At 30.1% G+C, this 9,440-nt stretch overlaps 1 protein-coding gene and 1 pseudogene across 7 annotated transcripts; both read left to right on the top strand.

Annotated features, from left to right (window-relative positions):
• The first annotated feature begins 702 nt into the window (after positions 1-702).
• LOC149518258 (calcium-transporting ATPase 12, plasma membrane-type pseudogene) lies at positions 703-1,826 on the top strand (annotated as a pseudogene).
• Positions 1,827-3,724: 1,898 nt separating this feature from the next.
• On the top strand, positions 3,725-8,995 carry LOC111277185 (uncharacterized). Of its 7 annotated transcripts, none has more exons than XR_016343716.1 (7): positions 3,725-5,695; positions 6,014-6,221; positions 6,298-6,412; positions 6,526-6,614; positions 6,716-6,748; positions 8,172-8,417; positions 8,536-8,995. XR_016343716.1 is itself a non-coding variant. In XM_089764025.1 (7 exons), the coding sequence occupies exons 3-7, from the start codon at positions 6,063-6,065 to the stop codon at positions 8,622-8,624; spliced, it is 543 nt and encodes a 180-aa protein (XP_089620151.1). In that variant the 5' UTR covers positions 3,725-4,688; positions 5,317-5,695; positions 6,014-6,062; the 3' UTR covers positions 8,625-8,995. The 7 variants fall into 7 exon arrangements, 2 of the variants coding, with proteins under 2 accessions (XP_089620151.1, XP_089620152.1); XR_016343715.1 differs by having other exon boundaries at positions 8,539-8,995; XR_016343718.1 differs by having other exon boundaries at positions 8,324-8,417.
• The last annotated feature ends 445 nt before the right edge of the window (positions 8,996-9,440 follow it).

Here is a 9,440-nt window from a genome sequence, read left to right on the forward strand (position 1 = left end):
GGAGAGATGAAAAAAAATAAAAATGATGACATGATAAAGAATATCTCATTTATATTGTACTAGTATCATAAAGGTTTGGTTCTCTTTTATTTGGAAATATCACATCCCCAAAAGTAGTTTTACATGGCTTGCAATCCTGAATAATATTCCATCAAAATGCATTATTAGAACCAGAAGTCTTTAATGATAATCAATGCTTGTGTCAGTTTACGATTCAACAAAATTTTTATTATTATATGCACATTATTTTCGACATTTCAATTCATAAAAATACTTAATAATTTTTAAATCATATTTCTTTCAAACATTTTTTTTCAATCCAAACTTTTTCAAACACTCTTTTTTGACGACAACAACAACACTAGATTAGTTTTAAATAATACGATAAACCATATTCGATTTGGTCCGACCTGTTACTTCACGAAGCTACGGTGAAATTTCCTGGAAAAGGAGAAAAGCCAAGGTTGGTCAGGAATAAAGAACTTTGCATCAACTATATAAATTTGCAATGATACTAACTCTTCCTTCGTATCACAACCAATTATTCTTCCCAAAGTCACTCTTTTTGACTCAACCAAAACTCCATTTCTCCATCTTGTTTTCCTTCTACACCCTAAAGAAAATTTCTTATCGAAATCATTTGAACCCTTTTTTCCCTGTCGATTAACGTCTTTGATAAATCGTAAGCCTGGTGAACCAGCCATGTCTGATGCAGAAGTTATCCCGGTAGCAAAACGTCAGCAACGGAAGTGGCGTTCGGTTTTTGCAGCCATATATTCTGCCAGGACTCTTGTTTCTTTGTACAGGAAGGTTACCAACAAGAAGCAGATAATGCGTACTCTATCCCATATTGCCATTGATATCCATGACAATAATTCGAGTGATGATCACCTACCTTCTCTTCATGACAATAATTCGAGTGATGATCACCTACCTTCTCTCTGTGTTGATCAAAAAACTCTCACTGAGGTGGTAAGTGAGAAGAACCTGGAAAAACTAAGTAAACTTGGAGGAGTGAAACAGATTGCTGCAAGCCTTGCAACTGATGAGAAGGATGGTATCAGTGCCAATCAAACTGATCTTGCACGCAGGATTGCTATCTACGATGTCAACAGTTATCAGAAACCACCTTCCAAAAGCTTCCGTAACTTTTTATTTGATGCTTTTAAGGATACAACCATGATCATACTCTTGGTTTCTGCTATACTGTCCTTGGGTTTTGGCACTAAGCAGCACGACATGGAGGACGCGCGATACAATGGTGTGAGCATTATCGTTGCTGTCTTTCTAGTTGCTTCCATATCTGCTGTGTGTAACTTTAAGCAAAACAGACAATTCCTGAAGCACTCAAGTGAAAGGAATGATATTAAAGTGGAAAGTTCTAAGAACCGGGCGCCAACAATATATATCACAGTCTTTGAAGTTGTGGTGGGTGATATTGTGTGCTTGAAGATTGGCGAAAAAATTCCAGCTGATGGCTTGTTCTTGAATGGACATTCCTTGAAAGTGGATGAATCTAGCATGACAGGGAAAAGCGACCACGTTAAGATCAAATATATACTATTAATAAAATTTTTAATTTAAAAAATAAGATTAATAAAATAATACATATTTTTAAATAAATTTAAAAAATTAAAATAAACTAATTAAAAAATAAACATATTTGTTTATATAGTTAAAAAAACTTCATTTTATGTATATCAAATAATTACTTCTATTTGTAATTATAGACCAATGGGCTGAGAATAACAATGTCTCGACTTATCTTCAAAATGAAAATTTGTTTGAGGGCAACTGGTTGGCTTGTGAAGTTGTTTCTCTTCTGAAAGAAACAATTGAATGATACATAGCTAATAGCTATATAGATTTTCCCATCAAATTCCCCCATAAGAAAGTGTTGTTGTGGGATCTTTCCAATAAAATGATGCTTGAATATCCTCATCCAAAGTTTAGTTACCTTATCAAAATCAACATTTTCCATATTCTATTCATCAATTCCCCTCATTCTCCTTTTATAAATAGGGCTGTAAATGAACCGAACATGAACAAATGAATGTACGTTTGTGTTTGTGTGTGTTTTTTTAAAGGTATTTGTGTTCAGTTCTTGTTCATTAAGAAATTTACTTTGTTTATTCATGTTTCTTCATTTAAATAATAAGTTGTTTATGTTCGGTTTTTATTCATTCAATTAAGCTAAACAAACTTGTTCATGAATATTAAACAAATATGTTCATGAACATATATAAATGAACAATTCATAAAAAATAAACAAACCATAACCAAACAAACCTTAAATGAACATCAACGAATCTAAACAAACATAAACGAACCTTAAAATAAGATTAGGATAAAGGATAAAAATATAATTTTATTAGTATTATTATAAACGAACAGCAAATAAATAATAACAAACAAGTTTTAAATGAGCTATAAACGAGCTTGTTTGTGAATATAAATGAATGAGCAAACAACTTATCATATTTAGTTTGTTTAATAAACGAATGCATAAATAATATTTAAGATCATTTGTTAAGTTTAGTAAATGAACACAAATGAACAAAAATCGAATATATTAACGAACGGTTCGTTGAAAGCTATATTCACTTACACTTCTATCCATAAGTTTCCTCAACATTAGATTTTCTTCTGGCCTTGTATCCATTGCCACCTATCAATTAGATTCTTCAAGTTGCATTAATACAACCCAAACAACTTTCTCATATTTATATATATGTATATATATATATATATATCCACCAATTTTTCATCTACATTACAAGAAATTTTTTATATACTAACGTTTGGTTATACTAATGATCAAATTATGTTAATAAAATAGACTTATACTGATGATTTTTTTAATACCATCATAATATATCATACTTATACCAACACTTTATAGAACTGTTGATATAAATAAACTTTTTCTGACGATATATAATTATCCGTCAGTATAAGTATGCTATATACTGACATTTACCTATACTGACGATTACATTATGTAAGTAAAAAGTATCTAAATTTATCGATTTTTGTTACTGTCAATATAGACAGTCCCTATACTAACACTTTATTCTTCCATTAGTATACATTGATCTTTTTTTTACAATATATAAATAACCATTAATATACATATTTATATATTAATGGATTGTATTTTAACTATCAGTATAAGTTATAATTAGTAAATACCATCCATAGGTACTTATATCCACGGAAGTAATTAATTGTTAGTATAGTTATAGGATATATTGGCGGTTATACCTACTTGTCAATATATAGTACACAAAAATTTTCATATATTAATGCTTAATTATAATGACAGTCAAATTACATCAATAAAAGATATTTATACTAATGAATTTTTAATATCGTCATAATATACAATGTCTGTATCAACACTTTATACAACTGTTGATATAAGTAAATTTTTTTGATTGTATATAAATATCTATCAGTATAAGTATATTATATACCAACAGTTATAATAACCGTGAGTATAAGTTTCAAAAACTATTTATTCTTTTTTTTTTTTGGAAAATATTAATTTATAAATAAAAATTTTCAAAAATTATAATTTCTTAAAAATTATAATTATTAATAAATAAAAATTGTAACTTAATTAATTTTAAATTATAATAGGTTCTAAATAAAATATTTAAGTATTATATTAATTAATAATTTATAATTAAATATTATATTAAATATTTTATAATATTATCATTAAACCAAAAATCCCGCAAAAAACCCAAAACTACTTTTTGCTCGTCCTCAAAATCTGCTTATGCTCCCTCCACTCCTAACCCCCACGATCCTTAAAACCCTAACCCTTTCCCCCCTCTAAAAATCCCCACCTATAAGTGATCAAAATTCTCCAAGGGGAAGCCGAAGCCGAAGCCATGGCCATCGCAAATTCTAGAGACCTAGCCCTCTCACTCCTCACCGTTGTGAACAACCATGCCGATTTGGTGGTGAAGCTTTCGTCTCTCAAACAGGCCAAAGATATTCTTTCCTCTCTCGATTCTTGTTTTGCTGTCGAGCTTTTCCTTTACCTCGCCGGGCTCCAACGTTCTCCTCGGAGCCTCGTTATAAAATTTGTTGTCGAATGAGTTTCAAACCCTAATTCTGCTCTTTCTTTCCTTTTTTCTTTGTATTAATTCTTTATGATTTTGTATTCTTTTTCAGAATCCTGTCACTGCATTTTTACAGTTTGTTGTAATATTGTGAATTTGTGAAAAATTGAAAATGTTTTGTGTTAACTCTATAAAATTACTGATTTAATTGCTTATGAAGGATGGCTTTGATTTGTCATCTTATTGTATATCATTTTTACAGTTTGTTGTAATATTGTGAATTTGTGAAAAATTGAAAATGTTTTGTGTTAACTCTATAAAATTACTGATTTAATTGCTTATGAAGGATGGCGTTGATTTGTCATCTTATTGTATATTGGTAGAAAAGGTTTATCACTTTCTTTTATATGCTGGCTTTCTGTAGTGATTTTTAATTGCTTATACATTTTGACAGATCAACATTTGTTGTTCTTGGTCTAACAACATATGTCAACCTTGCATCCTTTAGACACTACTTCGGTTTAGGGAGCAACCCTGACGTGATAATTCAAAGCTGTTCAAATTTTAGAAATTTACCAGCTGCACCTCAAGCAATTATGTGTATCTGATCACCAAGTAAGCAGTTATGTGATAAATCTTAGTTTTCTTTCCATGGCTTCTCTTGTACTTTTTTTCTCTGAACTTCGTCGCCGCCATGAACCAAACTTTGCTTTTGTAACACCTCCTGCTTCTTGCGGCGCTTCAATGTCTTTACTTGCCAAGAAACCATTGAAAAATGATGCCAACAAGTATATGTCAGAGATTGTAGAGGAAGATTGACAAGAGCTAAGGGTTTTTGTTGACTTGTTTGGCCTTAATTTTATGATCTGATGCATGCAAACCAGAATTCTAGCCCCATACATGTTCTTTTGTCATCTCTGATTCTAGCCCCAAACTTGTAATTTGAATTGCCCTATATCTATATCATGTTCTTCAAACATACAAGAAAATGAATAAATTTTACTCCTATCTATGTGGTGAATAAGCCAAGGTGATCTACTTTAACTACTTATTCAAGACCTGACTGTAGGTAGCTGCTCAGCAGCTGGGAAATGCATTTTTATTTTTCAACTAATAGATGTAACTGAAAAAATAACCAATGAATAAGATAAATGCAATAAAGCTTACACAAATGAATAGGATAAATGAAAATCCTTATGTTTCCTTTGTCCTATGTTTCGAAAAATCACCATTTAATTGTTAGGAACCAAAAAAAGGTATACGTACGAAGTGTGAGACAGAGGAAATATCACAAGAGTTCGAAGGATTTTCATTTGGGTTTTCGAAACATAAGACTTCTGAAGAACAATAAAATTAATTCTCCCATGAAAAAGGATTAAAGATTGGGTTTAAAAAATCTTAGGCAAGAAATGGAATAAAAGCATATACTATTGTTGGCGTTGGGGGTGGGTATGGGGGTATGAGTCAGTCTAGGGTTGGCTTCGACTCCGTAAATGGAATGGAAGCAGTTCGACTGCAGCAACTAACATCACTTTGGAGAAGTTGGAGAAAGAATTGCTCCACCAAATTGTTAATGGCAGAGATAGCCAGGTCACCTTTGATCAGTTTCCCTACTATCTCAGGTAACTTTACATTTTTCTCATTCTTGTTTGATATTTGAAAAAGAAAATTTTTTTCATTGTAATAAAAAAGAATGTATTTTTCTTTTTCAGTTTTTGAAAACGTTTGCTTTTAATGATGGAAAACTACTGAACTAATAATGCTGATCACTTTCACATGCTCTTCTGTTTTCTTGAGTTTTTAAATTGAATTTCCTAGTTATCTCACTCATTTATTTTGTATATAACTATCCTAAGATATTTTGGCTTACCCATTATAGTATTATCTGGTAGCTTGCCAAACCTAAGATGAAGATTATTCCCTTTTTTTTGAACAAACAGGTTTTAAAGGCTTAAACTCAAAACAGGTTTGGATGGATTTTATAGCTTTATGCGTGTGCTTGATACTGAATGCCTAGTTTTACTGAATCTAATAACAAGATCAAGGTTGTGTTGCGTTCTACTTGATGATCATGTATCCAAGTTACAAAAAGGCAAAGAGAATAGGCAATATAGTATTGATAACATTGTTCGAATGATCTGCTTACTGGTGAGTTGTCATCCTATAATCTAGTCCTGCTTGTTTTGACATCTTCATCCTGTTGGTTTTGTTTGGCAATGAGCAGACTCGAGCATTGCTGACTAGTGCAACCTATGTCCATTTGAAACATGCTGATGTTTTCAAGTACACCAGGAGCCTTTCCCCTGCTAGTCAAGCTATATTGCTATCAAGACCTGCAGGTTGGTTGCCTGGAGTCTTTTTTCTTACTGGCAGGCTATACTTCACATTTTTTGAATTATAGGTCTGTTTCTATAAAGGTGCTAATTGCATTTTTTTTCTTTGTTTCTTGAAGAACTTTACCACCAAATGCTTGCCAAAGCTTTAGCCCATTACTTTGAATCAAAGCTGTTGTTATTGGATGTAACTGACTTTTCCTTAAAAGTGAGCATTGCAATTTTTCTCTTTCCCCATCCTTTACCATGCAATGTCATTAAGCTTCAAGTTTTTTACATTTGACATTTTAAATGGTTACCTATGTACAGATTCAAAGTAAATATGGAAGTGGCAAAAAATCTGTAAGTTTTTTTTCTTTTTTACAGTCAAATTTTCTCATGTGGCAGATAGAAATGGGTCCCAACTGCGAAAAAATAAAAAATAACCAATGACTATAAAAGAGTGACTTTTTTACAGTCACTTTATTTTCTTATATTACACTAATGAATAGGATGTTTATAAAATTATTTTTGTTAGTATATATATGAATGATTATCTTCTATATATATGAATGAATAAAATGTTTATAAAATTATTTATGTTGGTATATGAATGGATGATTACCTTCTTAACTTATTTATATATATATAAGATAATTTATAAGAATTATCTAATTGTGTTTTTTTTTATACTATGTAGATGCTTTTTTATAGAAATCTATGATGGGATCATTTATTTTAAGAAGTTTTTTATTTACTTTAAGCATTATGTTTGTAGATATTCAATGATATTTGTTTTATTGATGTTTATTTTATCAAATTTGGTACAATGACTTTAGTTCTTGAGCTATGCTAAGTTTGTAGATTATAAACAATTTACTTGTAGTTTTAATGTTATTAAATATCTTTTACTTTATTGTATATTTTTTGTTTATATGAAAACATATCATATTATGATTATAAATAAATTAATATTAATAATTGAAAATATAATTTTTAAAAAAATTTGCCAATGTCTTAATATTTATACTGATGCATTTGATTGTTGGGATATTGTAGGTGATACTAACAGTCATCAATCATCTATAAAATATAATAAAAATTTAAAATATACAAGCTTATATTGATAATCTTTAATCGTTGGTATAAGTAAAAAAAATTAAAAAATACAAGTTTATACTAATAGATATTATGCGTCAATATTGGTAAGAAAAATTACAAGCTTACACTAACGGGAGTTAACTGTCAGTTTAGATAAGAAAAATTAAAATATGTAAGTCTATATTGACGAATACTAACTGTCGATATAGATAACAAAATTTAAACATATAACTTTATATTGACGTGCTTTAAATGTCGGTGAAGATAAAAAAAAATTATAAGTATATACTAATGGATATTAACCATTAATATAAGTAAGAAAAATTAAAACATACATATTTATATTGATAAGTGTTAATCGTTGGTAAAAGTTATAATGATGGAACATATAACATATGTTATATCAATAAATATATATTTATTGATGATTTTGAACTTTAAATATATTTTTACGAGTTATTTTAATATTTTAAAAATCATCAGTATAGATTTATACTAATAAAAGATATATTGATAGTTAAAAATTTGTTGGAATATATATTTTGATCGTTCATATAAGATTTATTGTGTTATATTTATTGTGTTATATTGATAGATTTTTTTATTTTATCAATGATTTTTTAAATATCAATATATGTCAGTTTTCTTACAATGCTAAAATATAAACTGAAAATAACTCACACAGGCACCTTCCAATACAGCATCAAAGACAAAAGATTTCAGCACAGCCAACTTAAAATATGGGATGCAAAACTATTAGATTCATCATTATTAATTTGGTTTTGGCAATTGGGTTGAATATTTCTTAGAAGTTGACTGGTTTTTCTAATGGACCAGAAAAAATGCTAATGGTTAACAATGGGCCTAACGAAGCTGGTGAAGGACCAGTGATACTGGGCAAGGTTCCAACCACATTAAGCCTCAACAAAAGGTTCGTACAAGGCTTTCTAACTTTATTTTATCCTCCTTTTTATTTTCTTTTTCTTTTTAGATATCCACAAGTGGAAAAAGGAAAATGGTTTATTGTCATGATGCTTCATATATGCCAGCAGCAAAACGACAACAAAAGAGGTGGCGTTCCGTTTTCGCAGCCATATATCCTTCCATGACTCGTCTCTTTATACATGAAGGTTATTAACAAGAAGCAGATCTTGCGAACTCTATCCTGTATTGCCCTTGATATCCATGATAATAATTCGGGTGATGATCACCTACCTTCTCTCTGTGTTCATCAAAATACACTCACTGAGGTGGTAAGTGAGAAGAACCTTGAAAAACTAAGTAAACTTGGAGGAGTGAAACAAATTGCTGCAAGCCTTGCAACTGATGAGAAGCATGGTATCAGTGCCAATCAGGCTGATCTTGCAGTAGGATTGCCGTCTACGGTGTCAACAGTTATCAAAACCACCTACCAAAAGCTTCTGTAATTTTTTATTTGAAGCTTTTAAGGATACAACAATTATGTATTCTTGGTTTGTGCTATAAATAAAATGATATTATTTAATTTAATCTTATTCATGATATCATTTTATTTTATTATATCATAATTTTATGTATAAAATATGATATATATATATATATATATTAGTGGAATAAAAAAAAAAAAAAGCAAGCCCCTGATTTTTTGGTGTAAGTGGGTGTGAAAGGGTAAGCAGCATTGTGATCAACAGATTGGCCGAAAATATGCTCTGTCTGTCGATCCTAACTTAATGATTTCCTTTCAATGTGGGAAATGGGAATTTCAAAACAAAACAGCCTTTTGACCACCAATAGAAGGTTAGCTCTTTCATCAACTAGTATTAAGTTACATCATCTAGCTTGCACATTACAACATCCATTAACAGTTCCTTAGTTTCTCCACTTTAAACAACTTGGACCAAAAGCTCTTGCTTTTAGTTGTGAAATTGAAAGAAAATGATAAAGAGCAGATTCCAGGAAAACATAGTAAAAAAGT

This window comes from Durio zibethinus, chromosome 7, assembly GCF_047325235.1.
Source record: "Durio zibethinus cultivar Kanyao isolate XHJ-2024 chromosome 7, ASM4732523v1, whole genome shotgun sequence".
Classification (NCBI taxonomy): Eukaryota; Viridiplantae; Streptophyta; class Magnoliopsida; order Malvales; family Malvaceae; genus Durio; species Durio zibethinus.